The 24,300-nt window shown below is 40.6% G+C and overlaps 1 protein-coding gene and 1 long non-coding RNA gene across 2 annotated transcripts in view; one reads left to right on the top strand and one right to left on the bottom strand.

The window, feature by feature from the left end:
• LOC117804421 overlaps nt 1-15,814 on the top strand; it is a 28,756-nt gene extending 12,942 nt beyond the window's left edge. The window contains exons 2-3 of the long non-coding RNA XR_004628842.1: nt 8,003-8,127; nt 15,309-15,814. This is a non-coding gene — a long non-coding RNA (uncharacterized LOC117804421). The remainder of the gene's footprint in view (nt 1-8,002; nt 8,128-15,308) is intronic.
• Nucleotides 1-24,300, bottom strand: part of SCARB2 (scavenger receptor class B member 2) — a 78,210-nt gene that overhangs the window by 8,983 nt on the left and 44,927 nt on the right. Inside the window, exons 6-9 of the mRNA XM_002924734.4 lie at nt 17,319-17,438; nt 13,490-13,659; nt 2,896-3,014; nt 1,406-1,479 (exon numbers count right to left, since the gene is read on the bottom strand). Coding sequence (XP_002924780.1) covers nt 1,406-1,479; nt 2,896-3,014; nt 13,490-13,659; nt 17,319-17,438 — 483 coding nt within the window. The remainder of the gene's footprint in view (nt 1-1,405; nt 1,480-2,895; nt 3,015-13,489; nt 13,660-17,318; nt 17,439-24,300) is intronic.

The following is a 24,300-nucleotide window of genomic DNA, read 5'->3' as shown; positions in this document are numbered from 1 at the left end:
CACTTATTTCATTGTTACCCAGAACTTATAAAGACTTCTTAGTTATCTTTGCAAACACTTATCAATCAGAAGTTAGATTCCAATCTGTCAGTCTAACAAATCCAAGGTTTATGAAAACACAAGATGCTGAAAGCAAATTCATCAAAATGATTACTATTCTCTTGAGTTATCGGAAGGATGGCCACAGTAAGCAGAACAATGCTGCCACTACTCAGGATATTTTTTTTTTTAAGTCGGCTCCATGCCTAGCATGGAGCCCAACACAGGGCTTGAACTCACACCCCTGAGGTCAAGACCTGAGCCGAAATCAAGAGTTCGATGCTTAATCGACTGAGCCACCAGGCGCCCCTCCTCAGAATGTTTTATGACCGGCCACTAAGTATTGTCTTCACTAGAGCCCAGAGCATGTTACCAAGAACCAGTTCTGCACCTGGTATTTGCAGGACACTATCTCATTTACTTCTCACACTAGTCTTATGCAGTAGGTATCAGTGTCCCAGGTTTAAGACATGGAAATTATGCCTCAGAGTCATTTGCCCAGGACCAACGTGAGGAAAAGGTGAAGCCAAGATTGTAATTTCATTTTGATTCTAAGGCTCTAGGTCTTAACTACTGATTTATACTGCCTCAGGAATGTACACAGGGGTGGCAGAATGCATTCTTACAAACCACATTTACTTTCTAGAAAGATCCATGACACATGGGGTTAAATCTGCAAATTTGATGGGGGAGCCAAGTGTGATAGATAGATAGATAGATAGATAGATAGATAGATAGATAGAAAGAATAGATATATGATATTATATATAGTGGTGCAACTTGTTTTTTCATTAAGTCATAAACATTTTCTCATATCCAAAAAATTCCCATTGAGAAGTCTGAGCAGAAGATTATACTTAGTTATACTAATTAAGCGGTGGTTTTTAGATGGAGTGTGGGGAGGAGAGGCTGGACTCCAAAGCCTACTGACCAACTGGGGGCCTGTGGCTGGCCCTGGGTGGGAGCAGTGGGAAGACAGGAAGGGAGGCGAGCAGAGTCCTGGCAAGGGCAACGCTGCATGGAGTGGGGAGGCACAGACTCTGTAGCCCTACGTCACCTCTCTGTGCCTTAGTTTCCTCATCTGTAAAATGGGGCTAACACAGCGTAACTGTGAGGAATAAATGAGTTCCTATATGTAAAATACTTAGAACAATGTGTGATCCATGGAAAGCAGGCTATACATGTTTGGTTAGATAAAATAAGTAAATTCCAAGACCAAGACAGCCTATGCGAATGCTGATTATGCCTCATCCCTGAAGACAGGAGTGAGCAGACTTAGAAAGTGGGCTGTCTCCTGACATCAACCGCACCAGAAAGTCAATGCCACAAACAACCCGCTGCCTCTGACGAAAGAAGTAAAACTTACGCAAAGTCGTCTAACTTCTTGACATAAACGTTGATCTGGAACCTCTTGGCGGCTCTGAGAATAATTCCAGTCAACTGCAAATCAGAGAAGCGGAAAGAAAACATCAGAGAAGCAAGTAAAACCACAGAGTTTTTCTCAATAGAGCACCATTTCTGTGTGGTGCTCACAAGCAGGGTGGCCGCTGCCATGTTTGAGAGGAAGGGTGGGACAAGGGAACACTGACCCCAGCACAGAATGAGAGCTGCGGATGGGGTCGGGTGCTTGGTAGACCAATGTTTCTCAAACTTTACTATGCATGTGAGCTCTTGGGGACTTTGTGAATATGCAGATTATGATTCACAGGTCTGGAGTGAAGCCTGACACTGGGTATTTCTACAAGCACCCAGGATGCTGCCACCTTGGATAGCGAAGCCCTAGGGGACCCTGGCAGGAGCCAGAGAGTGGTCCCCAGGATGGCCAGGCCCCCCCACAAAGTCGGGAAAGCAGCAGCCACTGCCTGCTCCCCGTGGCCGCTTTGCCTCTGCACCGAGGTTAAGGGACTGCACCCAGCCCGCGGGGACAAGCACCTGCCCACAGTTCCGCTGAGGAAGAGGAACTGACTGAAGGTTAAGAGAGAAAAAGGGGGGAAGAAACACCTGATCTTTTTCACAAAAAGAGAAGACCATTGATTTCTCAGAGACAAAAGTGAAATGTCTGTAAATTGCTGTGCTAAAAGACTGTTCTTGCTTTTTCTTTATTGCTCTATGTGTTCAAAATTTCCAGAATGAAGATATCTGACCTTTAACTTGGTTCCTACAGTGAGTGGCTCTCACATTGTCAAATGCTATTCCCCTCCTTTAACGTGGTTTTAGTTTATCTCCTCTTTGAAAACAGGATTAAAGTATTTATTATTTAAATTAATAATAAATTAATTATAAGTTAATATACTGTAAATTAGTAATACCATAAAATTAATTATAAATCAATAATACCATAAAATAAACTCATAAAAGTGCCTATAGAATGAGGCTTTTAAATTAATAATACCATAAAATAAACTCTTAAAAGTGCCTGTAGAACGAGGCTTACCAACAGAAACTGAAGATAATATTTATATTTAAATTTCAACCAAAACATTCCCGGCAGTAAGCAAAAGAATGTATGTCTTTAACCTTGCTGATCTGTCTGCCAGCAAGAGATGTATACATGTTCAAGTCCAAGGCTGGCAATGGAACACTGACCATGTTACATGGGTCCGATCTCAGTTGTTCCAGTGATGCAATGTTTACAGGTGCTTTTTGTTAAAGCAGGTTTGCTGCTATTTCTGCATGTTAGAGCCACACAGTTCAGCCCGTTAGGCCAGGTATCACATGCACTGAGCTGAGTCTTCTGCACTTGAATATGTATATGAAAGGAAGACAGTAATATTAACAGTGCTCAGGGCTAAACCGATAAACATTGTGTAGGCAGAATAAAATGCATGCTTTTACCAGGAAGATGTGTGTACTCACAGGATTAATGTCCACAAATGTCTCATGATAGTCTTTATTTGGGTGCATGCCATCTATGGCAGAAACGAACTTCTCATCCGCTTGGTAGAAGTGTGGGAAAGATATAATAACAGGTGCACCTGCATTTTAAGGAAAACAGAAATGAATGATGTGGTTCTTGCAAGTCCAGGATGAATATTAAGTTTCTGCCCACAAACCTGGCTCCTACGGAGGGGGAAATTCTATACGTAAGTCAACTTGGATGGGGGAGGGGGCAGGCTAAAATTCCATTCGACACCTCCTAGTTTGGGATTTTTACTTCATTTTCTGACATCTCATTTACCCTAATATTATTTTATTCCACCATATATATTGAGGTCATGGCTAAATTATATATTCTTCAGTATTTACTGCACCTATGAAATATAAAGGTTTACACACATTATTTTAATTAACATTCCCAGTAGCCCTATTTTTTTTATTTTTTTTATTTTTTTTTATTTTTTTATTTATTTTTTTTAAAGATTTTATTTATTTATTTATTTGACAGAGATAGATATTTTTTTTAAAGATTTTATTTACTTGAGAGAGAGAGTGAGACAGCCAGCGAGAGAGGGAACACAAGCAGGGGGAGTGGGAGAGGAAGAGGCAGGCTCCCAAGGGAGGAGCCTGATGAGGGGGTCGATCCCAGAACGCCAGGATCACACCCTGAGCCAAAGGCAGATGCTTAATGACTGAGCCACCCAGGCGCCCCAACCCAGTAGCCCTATTAAGTTAAAACTATTAACTTCATTTTGCATTTGAGGAAAGTGAAGTTCAGAGGAGTTAAAAAAAACTGACCCAGGGAAATCCAGGTGCCAGGTGATGAAGGCAGAATTCCAATTGAATGAGAGATGTCTCATCCGAAAGCACTTGTTTCAATGGCAAAATTCTATTCAGTAAAAGGACTTTTTTTTTGGTCTTCTTTTCTGTTTTTCTGTTTTTCTTGGTTTACCTACGATAGGCTTTCTTCTCCTGAATATGTTGATATAGAATTTTTTAAAACTTTGCCTGGTCATGCTATCTGCCCAGCCTTTGACTAGATCAAGGTCTGCCCACATGATCTGGTTTTTTTTCTTTTTCTTTTATTTTCTTCCATATTCATTTTAAGAATCAAATACAGAATGTCCATAATAGCTAAACCAATCTACAGAATCAATGCAACCCCTATCAAAATACCAGCGGTATTTTTCATAAAACTAGAACAAATAATTCTAAAATTTGTAAGAATCTACAAAAGACCCTGAATAGCCAAACCAATCTTGAGAAAGAAGAACAAAGCTGGAAGTTTCACAAATCCAGATTTCAAGATATACTAAAAAGCTTTATTACTCAAAACAGTATGGTACGGCATAAAAGCAGACACATAGATCCACAGAACAGAATAGAGAGCTGAGAAATAAGTCGACATTTACATGGTCAATTAATCTATGACAAAGGAGGCAAGAACATTCAATGAGGAGAAAGGCAATCTCTTCAATAAATCATGTTGGGGATACAGGCCAGCTACACGTAAAAAAATGAAACTGGACCACTTTCTTACACCATATACAAAAATAAACTCAAAAGAGATTAAAGACCTAATTATGAGACCTGAAACCATAAGACTCCTAGAAAAAACCCATAGGTAATCATCTCTTGGATATTGGCCTTAACAACATATTTATAGATATGTCTCCTGTGGCAAGGGAAACAAAAGCAAAAACAAACTATTGGGATTACACCAAAACAAAATCCTTTTGCACAGCAAAGAAAACCATCAACAAAAGAAAAAGGCAACCTACCGAATGGGAGAAGATATTTGCAAATACTATATCTGATAAGGGGTTAATATCCAAAATATATAAAGAACTTATATAACTCAACACCGAAAAAACAAATAATCTGTTGAAAAGGGGGGCAGAGGACCTGAATAGATACTTCTCCAAAGAAGACATCCAGTTGGCTAAGAGACACATGAAAAAATACTCAACATCACTCATCATCAGAGAAATGCAAACCAAAACAACAAGGAGATACCACCTCACACCTGTTGTTATAGCTAGCATCAAAAAGACAAGATTATAATAACAAATGCTGAAGTGAATGTGGAGGAAAAGTAACCCTTGTGTACTGTTGGTGGGAATGTAAATTGGTATCACCATTGTGGAAAATAGTGTAGAGTTTCTTCCAAAAATTAAAAATAGAAATACCATATGATCCCATAATTCTATTACTGAGTATCTACCCAAAGAGAATGAAACTAATTTGAAAAGAAATATGCACCCCAATGTTAACTGAAGGATTACTTACATAGTGTCATCAATAGACGAATGGATAGAGAAGATGTGGTATCTACATACAATAGAATATTACTGAGGCATAAAAAAGAATGAGATCTTGCCATTTGTGACAACATGGATGGACCTAGAGGGTATTACACTAAGTGAAATAAGTCAGACAGAGAAAGACAAGTACCATATAATTTCATTTACTTGTGGTATCTAAAAATCAAAACAAATGAACAAACAAAACAGAAACAGACTTATTATAAATACGGAGAACAATGTGGTGGTTGCTAGAGGGCAGGTGACTGGGGGAGTTGGATGAAATAGGTGGAGGGGATTAAGAGGTATAAACTTCCAGTTATAAAATAAATAAGTCACACAGACATGAATAGCACAGCACAGGGAATATAGTCAATAATTGTAATAATGTTATATGGTAACAGATGGTGACTACACTTATTGTGGTGAATGTTAATACATAGAATTGTCAAATCACTATGCTGTGCACCTGAGACTAATAAAACACTGGATGTCAAATATACTTTAATAAGGTTGCTTTTTAAAAAGGAACAAATAGGGAAACAAGTTATTAAAAGAAATCTATTCTAGATTCTGCTATTGAAGAGGAGAGAGGGATCCAATATTGCTGCCAGGGAAACATATATTTGGAGAAATTAGCTTATTGTCTAATATTAGATTTGCTTACATATCTACCAGCCATGCTTAAGATACATATCATCTGTCACATTCATGTGTTTTGTTTAGGAAGAAACTGTTCACGAAACAGTTTCACAAAGCCATAATTTTCCTTCTTTGTGATCTACATCATCTTTAAAATGTATTTTTTTAATAATAATATTTTTTATTATGTTAGTCACAGTAGAGTACATCCCTAGTTTTTGATGCAGTGTTCCATGATTCATTACTTGCGTATAACACCCAGTGCAACATGCAATACGTGCCCTCCTTAATACCCATCACCAGCCTATCCCATTCCCCCCACTCTCTGAAGCCCTCAGTTTGTTTCCCAGAGTCCATAGTCTCTCATGGTTCATTCCCCCTTCTGTTTACTCTCCCTTTCTTCTTCCCTTTCTTCTCCTACTGATCTTCCTACTTCTTATGTTCCATAAATGAGTGAAACCATATGATAATTGTCTTTCTCTGGATTTATTTGGAACTTAATAAGGGCCAGACACTGTCTTGAGTGTTTTATAAACATAATCTCTAACCTTCACATAACCTTCCAAGGAAGTGATCATCACCCCCATTTTACAGATGAGAAAACTGAGGTCCACCTCCTTAATCAACTTGGCTAATGTGTTAACAAACAGAATATGAATCAAACCTAAATCTACCTGACTCCAGAGCACACACGCATCCCACTATCCAAAATGTTCTCTGGGGAAATTCAAAACACTTGAGGATAATTCCAGAGAGCTGAACTTTTCAGCCCACATCTGAGAGTTCATAAGAGGCAAGAGGAAAAGGACTGTAGCAAGAGGCTGAGTTGCCAAACAGAATCTTTGTTGATTCTGACACCAACTTCTTGAGGAAGCAGAATGTTAACAAAACAATGAGAGAAAAATATGTCCACATTTGTGCGTTGAGCCAGAGGCACCTGGACTGAGTGGGCCGGGCACTATTTCAAAACCATTCATTAAGAAAGCAAGAGAGGTCAGAAGCAGGCACTTGTTCCCCATTTACCGCTGGTCTTGTCTCCAGGGAGGGGTGCCATGTCCCCTGGCACATGGTTCCCAAATGGTAGGCACCATCTTCATGAGAATCACCTGGAGCTCATGTTAAAAATACAGGTTCTGGGACCTTAGTATGTGGGTCCTGGGACATATATTTTTAATGACTCTCCAGATAACTGCCATGCAGGGCCAGGTTCAGGAGCCAAGCCCTGGCAGAGAAGGAATAGGGAGGTATACTGCTGACTGCAGACTTACTCCAAAAGGAGATTTTTTTCAAGCAACTTAGATAAGAGGGCAAAAGTAAGCACATTACTTTACTCAGGAAGTAAAGACAACTTTATTCAGGAAAGAGGGGTTACAAAATTTCTCAAAAGAAATGTTAAAGAGGAATTGTAGCGTAAGAAGAATCACAGAATGGACAGGAGAAGACCCTATATTCTAGCAGGGATTTGCTCAGAGATAGGAATTTTATAAAAATCATTTTCCCTCTCTGAGCCCTGCTTTCCATGATTATAAAAAGAGGCCTCGGGATGCCTGTTTAGTAAGAACACTGTGAATAATTATGCAACATATGATCGTTAAAGTTAGTTCCGAAGATGAAGAAAATGCTTGTTAGTTGTACCACCGATAATTCTGCCTCATTCATGGAAAGGCGCAGAGTAGCTCAGACATTCAGAGACACTGGGAAATTTGCAGTCAGGGTATAAAACTAACTCTGTTTTGAAATCATCATAAATTCCTTTTTTAAGATTTCATTTGTTCATTTGAAAGAGAGAGCACGAGTGGGGGAAGGGCAGAGGGGGAGGGAGAAGCAGACTCCCGGCTGAGCAGGGAGCCCTAATGGGGCTCAATCCCAGGACCCTGGAATCATGACCCAAGTCAAAGGCAGATGCTTAACCAACTGAGCTACCCAGGCACCCCTGAAATCATCATAAATTTTTAACAGGATAGGTACTTTCTCATTACCAAGTTCCCCACTTTCTCTTTTAGCATTGTTATGAATGTGAAATCAGTTAATGCTTTACACATATTAACTAAATGTATATATGTAAACCACTTAGAATAATGACTAGCTGAACAATGACTACTATAAGTGCTTGGTAAACATGAACTATTTTTACTTTTAAGGCTTCTAAACTACCACCCAGAAAGAACACAACATGACGTTCTAGGAATAAGAAGCATTACACAAGAGAAAGAAGAAAGGAACAGAGGACATACAAAACTGCCAGAAAACAATGAACAAAATGGCAGTAAGTCTATACTTATCAATAATTACTTTATTTATTTATATTTTAAAGATTTATTTATTTATTCTAGAGAGATTGTGTGTGCGCGGGGGCAGGGCAGAAGGAGAGAGAAACCCTACACGGGCTCTGTGCCCAGCACAGAGAGGCCCAACTCCATGACCCTGAAACCAAGAGTCGATGCTAAACCAACTGCACCACCCGGGTGGCCCTCAATGACTTTAAATGTAAATGGACTAAACTCTCCAATCAAAAGACAGAGTGGCCAAATGGATAAAAATATAAGACCCACCCATATGCTGCCTAAAGAGATTCACTTCACATGCAAAGACACACACAGACCAAAAGTAAACGGAGGGGAAAACGTTCCATGTAATTGGAGATCAAAAGAAAGCTGGGGTAGCTATAGTTACATCAGACAAAATAGACTTTAAAACAAAGACTGTAGGGGGACCTGGGTGGCTCAGTCAGTTAAGCGTCTGCCATCGGCTCAGGTTGTGATCTCAGGGTGCTGGGATGGAGCTCCACGTTGGGCTCCCTGCTCAGCAGGAGCCTGCTTCTCCCTCTCCTCCCCGCTTGTGCTCTCTCTTGCTATCTCTGTCACTATCTGTCTCTCTCTCTCAAATAAATAAAATCTTTTTTAAAAAACCCACAAAGACTGTAATAAGAGACAAAGAAGAACATTATATAATGACAAAAGAATCAATCCAACAAGAGGATATAACATTTGTAAATATGTATGCACCCAAAATAGGGGCACCTAAATACATAAAGAAAATATAAACAGACCTAAAAGGAGAAATAGATAGCAAAACAATAATTTTAATACTCCACTTACATCAACAGATAGATCATCCAGACAGAAAATCAAAAAGGAAACATTGGCCTTAAATGACACATTAGACCAGATGAACTTAGACATATAAAGAACATTCTATATAAAAGCAGCAGAATACACCTTCTCCTCAAGTGCACATGAAACATTTTCCAGGACAGATTATATGTTAGGCCACAAGTCTTGAAAATTTAAAAAGATTGACATCATGTCAAGAATTTTTTTCTACATTCAATGGTATAAAACTAGAAATCAATTATAGAAAAAAAACTGGAAAACTGACACATATGTGGAAACTATACAACAAGCTCCTGAGCAACCAATGAGTCAAAAAAGAAATCAAAGGAGAAATCAAAAAACACCTCAAGATGAATGAAAATGAAAATACAACATATCAAAACTTATGGAATGTAGCAAAAGGAATTCTAAGGCAGAAATTCATGACAATAAATACCTATCTCAAGAAACATGAAATTCTCACACAACCTACGTTTACACTTTAAGGAACTAGAAAAAGAAGAAAAAACGAAGCCCAAAGTTAGAAGAAGCAGGGAATAATAAAGATCAGAGTGGAGGGACGCCTGGGTGGCACAGTCATTAAGCGTCTGCCTTCAGCTCAGGGCATGATCCTGGCGTTCTGGGATCGAGCCCCACATCAGGCTCCTCCGCTGGGAGCCTGCTTCTTCCTCTCCCACTCCCCTGCTTGTGTTCCCTCTCTCTCTGGCTGTCTCTGTCTCTCAAATAAATAAATAAAATCTTTAAAAAAAATAAAGATCAGAGTGGAAACAAATGAAATAGAGACTAAAAAGATAATAGGAAAGATCGGTGAAGCTAAGAGCTGGTTCTTTGAAAAGATAAAATTGACAAACCCTTGCTAAAGACTCATCAAGAAAAAAAGAGAGCTCAAATCAATTAACAGAAATGAAAGAAGTGATGTTACAACTAATACCACAGAAATACAAAGGATCATGAGAGATTACTATGAACAATTATACGCCAACAAACAACCTAAAAGAAGTGGATAAATTCCTAGATACATAACCTTCCAAGACTGAATCATGAAGGAATAGAAAATCTGAATTGATCAATTATTAGTAAGGAGATTGAGTTAATAATCAAAAACTTCCTACCAAACAAAAGTCCAGGATCAGATGGCTTCACTGGTGAATTCTACCAAACACTCAAAGAAGAGTTAATACTAATCCTTCAAAGTATTCCAAAACATAGAAGGGCAGGGAACATTTCCAAACTCATTTTTACAAGGCCTGCATGAGCCTGATACCAAAACCAGAGAAGGACACAAGAAAAGAAAAGTATAGGCCAATATCCCTTATGAACATAAATGCAAAAATCTTCAACAAAATATTAGCAAACTGAATTCAACAATACATTACAAGGATTATACACCATAATGAAGTGGGATTTACTTCAGGTGTGCAAGGATGACTCAATGTTGTAAATCAATCAACGTGATATACCACATTAACAAAGTGAAGGATAAAAATCATATGATCATTTCAACAGATGCAGGAAAAAGCATGTGACAAAATTCAATATCCATTCTGATAAAAAATCATGATAAAGTAGGTTTGGAGGGAATATGTCTCAACATAATAAATGGCATATATAACAAGCCCACAGCTAACATCATACTCAACAGTGAAAAGCTTAAAGCTTTTCCTCTAGAATCGGGAACAAGGGAAGGATACCTACCTTTGCCACTTTCATTCAACATAGTACTGGAAGTCCTAGCCAGAGTAATTAGGAAAGATAAAGAAATAAAAGGCATCCAATTGGTAAAGAAGAAGTAAAACTGTCACTATTAGCAGATGACATGATATCAGATGCAGAAAACCCCAAAGACTACATCAAAAAACTGCCAGAACTAATAAATTCAGTAAAGTTGCAAGACAAAAAAAAAATCAATATATAAAAATCAGTTGTGTTACTATACACTAATAATGAATTCTCAGAGAAATTAAGAAAATAATCCCAGGGACATCTGGGTGGCTCAGTCCATTAAGCGCCTGCCTTCGACTCAGGTCATGATCCCAGGGTCCTGGAACTGAGTCTTGCATCAGGCTCCTTGCTCAGCGGGGAGCCTGCTTCTTCCTCTGCCCCTCCCCCTGCTTATGCTCTCTCTCTCTCTCTCTCTGACAAATAAATAAATAAAATCTTAAAAAAAAGAGAGAGAGAGAATAATCCCAATCATAACCACCTCAAAAAGAATTAAAAAATAGCTTGGAATAAATCTAAGCAAGGAGGTAAAAGACCTATACACTGAAAATTTTAAGAGGAAAGAAATTTAAGAAGACACAAATAAATGGAAAAGATATTCTGCGCTCATGGATTAGAAAAATTAATATTGTTAAAATACCCATATTATCCAAAGCAATTTACAGATTCAATGCAATAGCTACCAAAATTCCAATGGCATTTTTCACAGAAATAGAATAAACAGCCCTAAAAATTGTGTGGAGCCACAAAAGATCCCCAAGTAGCCAAAGCAATCATAAGAAAGAAGAACAAAGCTGGAGTTATCACACTCTCTGATTTCAAGCTATGCTACAGCATGGTATTGGCATAAAATAGACACATACATCAATAGAACAGAACAGAGAACCCAGAAATAAGACCCATGCACATTTAGTCAATTAATTTATGACAAAGGAGCAAAGAATATACAATGGAGAAAGAACAGAGTCTTCAATAAATAGTATTGGGAAAACTGGACAGCCACACACAAAAGAATGAAACTGGACCGCTATCTCATACCATACAAAAAAATTCACTCAAAATGGATTAAAGACTTGAATATGAGACCTGAAACCATTAAACTCCAAGAAGAAAACATAGGCGGTAAGCTCCATGACATCGGTCTTAGTGATGGCTTTATGGATCTGATTCCAGAAGCAAAGGCAACAAAAGTAAAAATAAGTTGGACTACATCAGACTAAAATTATTTTGCACAGCAAAAGAAACCATCAGCAAAATGAAAAGGCAACCCAATGAATGGGAGAAAATATTTGCAAATCATATATCTATAAGGGGTTAATATCCAAAATATATAAAGAACTCATGCAACTCAATAGCAAATAATCCAAACAATCCAATTAAAAAATGGGCAGAGGATCTGAATTAGATATTTTTCCAAAGAAGATATACAAATGGCAAACAGGTACATGAAAAGATGCTCAACATCATTAATCATCAGGGTAATGCAAACCAAAACCACAATGAGATATCATTTCACACCTGTCAGAACAGCTAAAATCAACAACACAAGAAACAACAGGTGTTGGTGAGGATGTGGAGAAAAGGGAACCCTCGTGCACTGCTGGTGGGAATGTGAATTGGTGCAACCACTGTAGAAAACGGTATAAGGGTTCCTCAAAAAATTAAAAATAGGGGCGTCTGGGTAGCTTAGTTGGGTAAGTGTCCAACTCTTGATTTCGGCTCAGGTCATGATCTTAGGGTCATGAGATCGAGCCCTGCATCAGGTTCCACGCTCAGGGAAGAGTCTGCTTGAGATTCTCTCTTTCCCTCTCCCTCTGCCCCTCCTCCCGCTCACAGGCATACTCTCCCTCTCTCTCTAATAAATAAATAAAAATAAAATCTTAAAAGAATTAAACATAGAAGTACCATACAATCCAGCAATTCCACTTCTGGGTATTTATCCAAAGAAAACAAAAACTAATTTGAAAAGATATATGCACCCTTATGTTCTTTGCAGAATTATTTTCAATAGCCAAGATATGGAAATAACCTAACTGTTCATCAATGGATGAACGAATAAATAAGACACACACACACACACACACACACACACACACACACAGTGGAATACTATTCAGCTATAAAAAGAATGAAAATCTTGCCATGTGGAACAACATGGATGGATCTTGAGGGCATTATGCTAAGTGAAATGAGTCAGACAAAGACATATATCTATGATCTCACTTACATGTGGAATTTAAAAACAACAGCAACAACAAACCAAGCTTACAGATACAGAGAACAGATCGGTGGTTGTCAGAGGCGGTGAGGACAGGGTGGGAGAAATGGATGAAAGGGGCCAACAGGTGCAAATTCTTGGTTATAAAATAAATGTCATGGGGATGTAATATACAGCACAGTGACTATGGGTAATAGTATTGCATTGCACACTTACAAGCTGCTAAGAAAATAGGTCTTAAAAGCCTTCCTCACAAGACTTTGTTTTGTAACTATGCATGGTGATGGATGTTAACCACACTTATTGCAGGGATCATTTTACAATATATACAAATACGGAATCGTTATATTGTATATCAGAAACTAATATAGTGTTATATGTCAATTATACCTTAAATTTAAAAAAACAAGCAATACGGAAAAGCCAGTAATTTTTTACCATTCTATAGCCATATTGTGAAATATTAGTCTTGAAAAGTCAGAATGACTCTTTCATTTGGGCTGACAGCATTCTTTGTTGAAGAACACTAATCCTGCCTTCTAGACCCACAGAATCCCGTCCCACCCCTGAGCTCTCACCATTCTTGCAGGCGCTGATATTCAAGACTCCGGAGCCCAGGCAGTTTCCTTTAGGCACACAGAAGCCAGCGTTGTCTGAGGTATTGGCTAGTATTTCTCCGGGCACCTTATACCGGAAGGCAGGCAGTCCCTGCACGCTCTCGAAGTCACTGAAAGTTATGTACACGGATCTGTAGGAAGGAGGAAGGGAAAGTCAGGGTGGGCTCTGGTCAGTGTAGCCTGCCCCAACCAGTAAGGTAACAGCCCTCCTCGGGCACAACGTGGCTGAAGTTGATGGGGTGTCGGGGGGAAACAAAGATGCAAAGGAAAGCTTGAAAGCAACTCACGCCACTCGGTGTAGAACCGTTATCATGAAAGGTGTTTAAGAGGCAGCAACCGTAGTAACAGCCAAACCAGGCCAAGGAAAAAACGTGTGGTAGAAAATGAAGACGACACTTAGGACGGAGACTCCCACGGAAAGAAAGAAGAGTCGTCAGTGCAGCGGAAGCAGAAGCAGGGGTGAGGCAAAGCGAAAGCAGGGAAGGTGGCTAAGGGCTTGGCCAGGTACATTCATGAGCACCTGAAGCGTGCCCCATTAGCCAGACTTGTGATTTGAAGGCTTACTTTGATACCCATTTCCCTCAAATAAAAACAGTTTCCATATTTTGGAATTTATTTCAATGTTTATTATTTCAGTCATTTATCTCAACGCAGTTGAACGTCATCTTGCCTTCAGTCCTTCCGGAGTTTCAAACAGTGGTCCCGTGTACTATTAGCCCCCTTGTGTTTGCACGTCCTGAGCGACAGACCAAGCACTTCCACACACACTGTCTCAGGAGATCCTTCCGCCCCTCATTTGAAGGCCAAAGCGAACTGCTTTCTGGGCCTGGCTTTTTCCATCTTTGAACCAGAGATGGGATAGGTCTCTCGAAAGGTTGTGAATCACATGGGAGCTGCCTTCTACTCACCTCCACCCCTATAGCATTTTTTTTTTTTTAGATTTTATTTATTTATTTGACAGAGACAGAGACAGCCAGCGAGAGAGAACACAAGCAGGGGGAGTGGGAGACGAAGAAGCAGGCTCATAGCAGAGGAGCCTGATGTGGGGCTCGATCCCACAACGCTGGGATCACGCCCTGAGCCAAAGGCAGACGCTCAACCGCTGTGCCACCCAGGCGCCCCCACCCCTATAGCATTTTCTAAATAAAATATTTTAGGCAAATGGAAAAGTAGAGAAAATACTATAATAAATACCTTCTAAAACAAATACTATTCAGATAAATAAAAAGCGTATTATGGATACAACAGCTGCTCTCTGTATAACACTCCTGATTCCAGTCCTTCTCTGAGTCCTCAGAGGTAACCACTGTCCTGAACTTGGGGTTTATCCTTCCCTTGCAGGTCTTTATCCTTTCACAAATGTGCACATTCATAAACAATGTACGGCACGGTTTGCTATTTTTAAATGTTATATAAACAGCATGCCATATTCTCTTCCTGTAATTTGCTTCTTCATTCAATATTACATTATTAAGATTTATAACATTATAGTGTCTGGTTCTTGTATTTTAAACATTTCATTTATTTATATTAGAGAGAGAGAGAGAGAGAGAGAGAGGAGCAGGGGGAGGGGCAGAGGGTGAGGGAGAAGCAGGCTCCCTGCTGATCAGAGAGCCTGATGCGGGCGCTTGATCCCAGGACCCCGGGATCATGACCTGAGTGGAAGACAGGGGCTTAACCGACTGAGCCACCCAGGCGTCCCTGGTTCTTGTATTTTAAATCTTACATGGTATTCCATCCTATGAATACATCACAATTTATTTATATTCTCCTTTTACAGAGACTTAGAGTGCTTCCAATTTTCCACGACTAAAACCATGCTGCAGTGAACTTCTCCGTGTATGTCTCCTTACACGTCTGTACAAGGCTTCCTCGGGCCAGGGACCTGATGCAGAACAGTGAGACACCGTGGCGTTTGCCCAGCCTCGGCTTTACTAAACATGGCCAAATGGCCCTTCAAAAGCAATTGTGTCGGAGAAGAACATGTTTCCTCTGCACCAAATCTTTTAAAAAGCCTCCTACGGCGCTTCTAGGTTGCCTTGTTTCACTCGCTGTGTTCAAATGCATTTTCTGATCCTTTTGTCCTTCCACATATATGTCCAGGTGAGGGCAGCCAGCGAGAGAATGACTATGGTTTTCTGTGGGGGAGCTGGAAAGGCTGGGAACCATGGCACGGGCAGCAGAGACAGAGAAGTGGGGGGCGATGCAAGAGCTATTTCTTTTTTTAAAAATTTTTAAAAGATTTTATTTATTTATTTGTCAGAGAGAGAGAGACAGAGAGCACAAGCAGAGGGGAGAGGCAGGCAGAGGGAGAAGCAGGCTCCCCGCTGAGCAAGGAGCTTGATGCGGGACCCGATCCCAGGACCCTGGGATCATGACCGGAGTGGAAGGCAGCCGCTCAACTGACTGAGCCACCCAGGCGCCCCACAAGAGCTCTTTCTGAGGAGGCATCCCAGCACCTGGTAGCAGAGTCGATGCAAGAGGGGGGAGATTTATAACGCCACCACTATTCCCGGCAGGGCTGACTGGGGAGGCGGAGCAATTATGTGAGCGATGAAACACCAGAAGAACAGCCATTCTTCAGAATATTGAATCAACAGTGTCAAATGCCACTAAGTCACTTGGGACTTTGAGAAGTTTCATAAAAAGGCTTGCTGGCGTAAGTGGGGAGGATGTGGAGACGGTGTGAGTCAGCCACTCACTGAGGCAGTTTGAGGGTGACGGGTGGAGAAAGGCCAGTGGCTGATGGGGGATGGGAATCAGGATGGAGAGCAAGATGCCTTCTTCCCAGAGAGGAGCCATAATCCTGAGGGAGCAGGCAGGAGAAAGGGAGAGCTTGCAGGGCAGGTGGGAGCAGGTATTACTAAGGGAAGGTGATAGCTAAGCAAATGCCTACAAACTCTGAACTAGGAGTAACAGTTTGATTTATCATCTTTTTTTTTTTTTTTTTTAGGTTTTATTTATTTACCTGACAGAGAGAGAGAGAGCACAGCGGGGTGGAGGGGCAGAGGCAGAGGGAGAAACAGGCTCCCTGCTGAGCAGAGAGCCCGATGTGGGGCTCGATCCCAGGACCCCAGGATCATGACCCGAGCTGAAGGCAGACGCTTAACCAACTGAGCCACCCAGGTGTCCCTGTTCTATCTTCTATGTAGAGGTTACCTGTTGACTGGAAAACCAGGTCAAGTATCATGCTTGACAGAGCATATCATAGTAACTCAGAGCTGCCACTGAATGTTATTTACTGCGTGACAGGCCCTGGGTGAGGTATTTTACTAACAGTAACACATTTGTCCTCATAACAACTCCCAAGGTAGGCAACTATGTCTATCTTTATTTTACAAATGAGGAAAGTGAGGCACAAAGTGGCTGAACAACTTTCCCAAGGTCACACAGCTATAAGTGTTGGAGCTGGTGTTCACATCAACCAATGCAGTCACACTCTGGAGCCCGTGCAATGAACCACCACACCACGTTGTCTCTCGATGTGCCATCAGCATTTGTCACTGATTTTTTTTTTAAGATTTTATTTATTTATTTGACACAGAGAGAGGGAGCACAAGCGGGGGGAGCAGCAGAGGGGGAGGGAGAGGCAGACTCCCTGCTGAGCAGAGAACCCCATGCAGGGCTCGATCCCAGGACCCTGGGATCATGAGGCCCAACCATCTGAGCCACCCAGGTGCCCCAGCATTTGTCACTGATTAAGTAGAAATGTCCAGACCTATGAGGTGTAGCTGCCTATATTCCTCACCTTTTGGGTGGTCTTGAAATAACTTATTTGGAAAGTTCTTACCTGCAAAATTCAGATGGGAAGACATAAAGAATTTCCTCTTTGTTTATTAATGGGTGAAAAGAATCTCCATCTGTTCCATTAATCATATTGCACTTGTCTGTTGTCCACCAGTCAAGGGACCTGTAATTGATAAGCACAAGAAAGAGTAGACTATCACATTTGATTTTAGATCTTTTCAGATGGTTGGGACTTTTCAAGCCTTGATTGGGAGCCAACTACCCACAGCACCTTATTCATATGCAGACACAAGGGGGACACTGGTTAGGGATTGGATCAAGAGGGGACATAGTAGGCACCTGATCCCCAACTCAATTCTGATAGAGGCAACGTCCAAAAATCCCTCTTTCCTTCCTGCAAAAAAGAGTATCCTATGTAGAGGTTTAGAAACACCCATTTTCTTATAGTGATTCAATTTAGCATAAACAACAGCCTTGTTCAGAGCTGGCCCACTGACAGGAAGCTCGGGATAGATATGTTCAACTATCGAGGAAGGAGCTGAGATGGCAGAGGAGTAGGGGGACCTTTATGTCTGCCTTGTCTCTCAAACACAGCTAGATCAATATTAAATAATTCAGAACACCAGGAAATCTATCTGACCAAGGACTGAGAGAACAAACTGCACAACCAGAGGGAGAAAAGAGGCCATGGCATGGAAGGTAGGAGATGCAGAGATGTGATTTGGGGAGAAGAGACTCGCCAGTGCTATGGAGGGGAGGAAGCCCCTGATCACACAGAGAGAGAGAAAGAGAGAGGAAGAGAGAGGGCACAGGGTGCAGGTTATCACTCAAGAAGAACACTTCAAGAAAATGAGAAGAGCTGATAATGACAAGGTTTTACAGGCTGCAGAGCTCAAAGTCTAAAGTTTTAGAAGTCTGCACCATCCCTGGGGTGGAGGCCGGTGGGCTTAGTGGTGCTCCTATGGAGAAGGAGAGCAGAGGCCCAGGAACAGACAGTGTGGTCTGAGGATCCCCTGGGTCGCACCAGGAGAGACAGTTCCCCTTCTTGGAGTGCACCTGAAAGACATGGCACTGCCTCTCTGGGGACAAAAGAGCCAGCAGGTGCCAGTGTGCTGTCCCGCTCATTAGCACAGGAGCAGAGATGCCCGCTGAGGGCCACTAAACCGGCTGCAGGCTTTTTGCTGTGCTTTACCACACACTCCAAGCCCCTGCGCATTCGTGTGACTGCCCTTCTGGGACAAACCGGCACCAGCCACAGTGTGGCAAGACCCTCCTCCAGAGGATCAGCACAGGTCTATGCCGTGCTGGATCCCTAAAATTTGGAGTTTAGAAACCCAGCTGGCGGGCCTGAGATAAGACCCAGGAGCACTGCGCTGTCAGGTGGGCAGATGGCTCCGACAGACAGGATGAAGGCAGAGATCTGAGGGAAGCCTGGGACAAATGAGGAGAGAGTGTTTGCTCTTCTGTGAGGGCTTCCTGAACAAGGGTGGGTGTGAATTCCCGTCTTTGGGGATGAGAGAGCAGGCTGACGCCATTTTTACCCCTGCTCATCAGCACAGACAGACTTCAGTGAGCAGCACTCCGCCCACAGTGAAGGCTTGCGCTGCTTACACCAAGCCCCACGCCCCTGGGCTCTGCAGGTGCTTCTGAACTAGGGCAAGGGTGCCTCAGAGTCAGAGCAGCAAGGAGCCATTCCCCCAGGAGACCAGCACAAATCCCCCACACCCACCAAGCTGACTGACCACAGAGTGCTGCAAAGCTGCAGTTCTAGGGGAAACAGGGTGTACTCTCTCTTAACAAGCAGAACAAAACACACCTAACTGAAGCTCACCACACACTGGACAACGTCCAAACACTCCCCACTGCAGGCAAGGAGAAACTGCAGGGGACTGACCTGAGGGAAAAGCAGCCAAAACACAACAGCAGACTGCACACAGCACATACCAGAGACACTTCCTGAAGCACCAGACCCTGGACAGTATATGACCTCTTCTTAATATAAGCCATTACTCCCAGGAGCAGGAACCACAGCAGGCTTTCCTAACACACAGAAGACACAGACCTAGACAAAATGCCTAGATGGAGGAATTCATCCCAAAAGAAAGAAGAAGAGTTCACAGTCAGTGATCTAATCAACACAGATATAAGTAATATGCCTGAAACAGAATTTAAAACAACAATCACAAAAATATTAGCTGTGCTTGAATAAAGCATAGAAGACACCAGGGAGTCCCTTACCACAGAGAGAAAAGACCCCAAAACTAGTCAGGCTGAAATAAAAAATGCTATAGCCAAGACGCAAAACTGACTGCATGTAAAAACCACAAGGATGGAAGAAACAGAGGACCAAATAAGTGATATAGAAGATAAAATTATGGAAAACAATGGAGCTGAAAAGAAGAGGGAAAGAAAAGTGCTGGATCATGAATGTAGACTTAGGGAACTCAGTGACTCCATAAAGTGTAATAACACGGGCATCATAGGAGTCCCAGAACAAGAGAGGGAAAAGGGGGAAGAAGGTTTATTTGAGCAAATTATAGCTGAAAACTTCCCTAATCTGGGGGAGGAAACAAACACCCAAATCTAGGAGGCAGAGAGAACTCCCACCAAAATCAACAAAAGCAGGCCAACACCAAGACATATCATAGTAAAACTTGCAAAATAGAGAAAAGGAAACAAAAATCCTGAAAGTTGTAAGGGAGAAAAACCCTCTAACCTATAAGGGTAGACACATAAGGCTCTAGCAGACCTGTCCACAGAAACTTGCCAGCCAGAGAGAGTGACATGATATATTCAATGTGCTAAAAAGGAAAAATACGCAGCAAGAATACTTTCTCCAGCAAGGCTGTCATTCAGAATAGGAGAGATAAAGAGTTTCCCAGAAAAACAAAAACTAAAGGAGTTCATGACCACTAAACCAGCCCTGCAAGAAATACTAAAGGGCTGTGGGAAAGAAAGACCAAAAGCAATAAAGACTAGAAACGAACAGAGAAGATCTCCAGAATCACCGGTTTTACAAGTAATACAATGGCACTAAATTCATATCATCAATAATCACTCTGAATATAAATGGACTAAACGTGCCAATCAAAAGACACAGGGTATCAGAATGGATGAAAAAACAAGACCCATCAAAATGCTGCCTACAAGAGATTTATTTTATTTTTTCTGTGCATATGACATTTCTTTATTTCCTCTGTAGTTGTATATTTATGTTTATTTATTTGTTATTATTTTTAATTAACATATAATGTATTATTGGTTTCAGAGGTAGAGGTCAGTGATTTATCAGTCTTACATAAAACCCAGTGCTCCTTACATCCCATACCCTCCTTAATGCCTATCACCCAGTTACCCCATCCATTTACCCTCCTCCCCTCCAGTAACCTTCAGTTGGTTTCCTATGATTAAGAGTAAGAGACTCAGTTTAGACCTAAAGACACCTGCAGATTGAAAGTGAGGGGATGGAGAACCATTTATCATGCTGATGAAAATCAAAAGAAAGCTGGACAAACTAGATTTTATATGATTTTTATATGAGACAAAGTAGATTTTAAAACAAAGATTTTTATATGAGACAAACTAGGTTTTAAACCAAAGACTGTAACAAGAGATGAATAAGGGCACTATATCATAATAAAGGGGTCTATCCAACAAGAAGATGTAACAATTAATAATAAAATAATACAATAATAGTATGGGACTTTAAAACCCCACTCACAGCAATGGACAGATCATCTAAGCAGAAAATCAACAAGGAAACAATGGCTTTGAATGACACACTGGTCCAGATAGACTTGCTTTCTCTCTCTCTCTCTCTCTATATATATATATATGTGTGTGTGTGTGTGTATATACACACACACACACACACACACACACATTATATATATATTAATGCTAAAGCAGCAGGATATACATTCTTTTGAGTGCACATCAAACATTCTCCAGAACAGATCACATATTGGGTCACAAATCAGGCCTCAACAAGTACAAAAAGACTGAGATCACACCATGCATATTTTCAGACCACAACCACAAAAAGATTGAGATCATACCATGCATATCTTCAGACTTATGAAACTTGAAGTCAACCACAAGAAAAAATTTGGAAAGACTACAACTACATAGAGGTTAAAGAACATCCTACTAAAGAATGAAGGGTTAAACAGGAAATAAAGAAAAAATACATGGAAGCAAATGAAAATGAATACACAACAGTCCAAAACCTTTGGGATGCATCAAAAGTGGTCCTAAGAGGGAAGTATATAGCAACACAGGCCCAGCTCAAGAAGCAAGAAAAGTCTCAGGGCACCTGGGCGGCTTGTCAGTTAAGCATCTGCCTTTGGCTCAGGTCATGACCTCAGGGTCCTGGGATGGAGCACCACGTCAGGCTCTCTGTTCAGAAGGGAGTCTGCTTTTCCCTCTCCCTCTGCCACTCCCTCCCCTCCACCCTGCTTGTGTGTTCTCTCTCAAATAAGTAAATAAATAAAATCTTTTTAAAAAAAAAGCAAGAAAAGTCAAATACACAATCTAACTTTACATCTAAAGGAGCTAGAAAAGGAACAGAAAGTAGAGCCTAAAGTCAGCAGAAGGGAAATAATAAAGATTAGAGCAGAAATAAATGATATAGAAACAAAAAAAAATAGTAAAACAGAGCAATGAAACTAGGAGCTCATTCTTTGAAAGAATTTATAAAATTGATAAACCCCTAGCCAGACTTATCAAAAAGAAAAGAGAAAGGACTCAAATAAATAAAATCATGAATGAAAGAGGAGAGATCACAACAACACCATAGAAATACAAACAATTATAAGAGAATATTATGAAAAATTATATGCCAACTAAAAATTAGGTAATGTGGAAGAAATGGATAAATTCCTAGAAACAAACTACTAAAACTGAAACAGGAAGAAACAGAAAATTTGAAAACCATAATCAGCAAAATTGAATCAGTAACCAAAAATCTTCCAACAAACAAAAGTCTAGGGCCAGATGGAGTCCCAGGGAAATTCTACCATTTCAAGAAGAATTAATACCTCTTCTCTCAAACCATTTCAAAAAATTAGAAATGGAAGGAAAACTTCCAAACTCATTCCATGAGGCCAGCATTACCTTGATTCCAAAACCAGACAGAGACCCCACTAAAAGAAGAATTACAGGCCAATATCCCTGATGAACATGGATGCAAAAATTCTCAATAAGATACTAGTAAATTGAATCCAACAGTACATTAAAAGAATTATTCGCCATAATCAAATGGGATTTCTTCCTAGGCTGCAAGGGTGGTTCAATATTTGCAAATCAATCAACGTGATACACCACCTTAATAAAAGAAAGGATAAGAACCATCCAATCTTCTCAACAGATGCAGAAAAAGCATTTGACAAAATACAGCATCCATTCTTGACAAAAAAACCCCAAACAAACCCTCAACAAAGTAGGGATTGAGGGAACATACCTCATCATAAAGGCCTACAGCTAATAACATTCTCAATGGCAAAAAACTGAGAGTTTTTCCTCTATGGTGAGGAATAAGACAGGGATGTCCATTCTCACCGTTGTTATTTAACATAGTACTGGAAGTCCTAGCCTCAGCAATCAGACAACTAAAAGAAATTAAATGCATCCAAAGTGGCAAGGAAGAAGTCAAACTTTCGTTATTCTCAGAGGACATGATACTTCATGAAGAAAACCTGAAAGACTCCACCAAAAAATTGCTAGAACTCATACACGAATTCCGCAAAGTTGCAGGATACAGAATGAGCATACAGAAATCTGTTGCATTTCCATATACCAATAATGAAGCAGCAGAAAGAAAAATCAAGGAATTGATCTCATCTACAATTGCACGAAAAACCGTAAATTACCCGGGAATAAACCTAACCAAAGAGGTAAAAGATCTGTACTCTGAAAACTATAGAACGCTTATGAAAGAAACTGATGATGACATGAAGAAACGGAAAGATATTCCATGCCCGTGGATTGGAAGAACAAATATTATTAAAATGTCTGTACTACCCGAAGCAATTTACAAATTTAACGCACTCCCTAGCAAAATACCACCAGCATTTTTCACAGAGCTAGAACAATCCTAAAATGTGTATGGAACCACAAAAGACCCCAAATAGCAATCCTGAAAAGGTAAAGCAAAGCTAGAGGCATCACAATTCCGGACTTCAAGCTATATTACAAAGCTGTAGTCATCAAGACAAGGTGGTACTGGCACAAAAACAGACACAAAGATCAATGGAACAGAATAGAGAACCCAGAAAGGGACCCACAGCTATACAGTCAACTAATCTTCATCAAAGCAGGAAAGAATATCCAAAGGAAAAAGACAATGCCTTCAACAAATGGTGCTGGGGAAACTGGGCAGTGACATGGAGAAGAATGAAACTGGACCACCTTCTTACACCACAGATAAAAATAAATTCAAAATGGATGAAAACCCTAAATGCGAGATAGGAAACCATCAAAATCCTACAGGAGAACACAGGCAGAAACCTCTTTGATCTCAGCTGTACCGACTTCTTATTAGACACGTCTCCAGAGGCAAGGGAAACAAAAGCAAAAATGAACTATTGGGACTTCACCAAGATAAGAAGCATCTGCACAGTGAAGGAAACAATCAACAAAACTAAAGGCAGCTTATGGTATGGGAGAACATATTTATAAATGATATATCTGATAAAGGGTTAGTATCCAAAATATATAAGAACTTATCAAACCCAACACCCAAAAAGCAAATAATCCATTTAAGAAATGGGCAGAAGACATGAATAGACATTTTTCCAAAGAAGATACACAGATGGCCAACGGACACATGAAAAGATGCTCAACATCACTCATCATCGGGGAAATACAAATCAAAACCACAATCAGATAGCACCTCACACCTGTCAGAATGGCTAAAATTAACAACTGAGGAAACAACAGATGTTGGTGAGGATGCAGAGAAAGGGGAACCCTTCTACACTGTTGGTGGGAATGCAAACAGGTGCAGCCACTCTGGAAAACAGTAT

This window comes from Ailuropoda melanoleuca, chromosome 11 (genome assembly GCF_002007445.2).
Source record: "Ailuropoda melanoleuca isolate Jingjing chromosome 11, ASM200744v2, whole genome shotgun sequence".
NCBI classification, from domain to species: Eukaryota; Metazoa; Chordata; class Mammalia; order Carnivora; family Ursidae; genus Ailuropoda; species Ailuropoda melanoleuca.
This window is presented reverse-complemented; position numbering and strand designations above follow the sequence as displayed.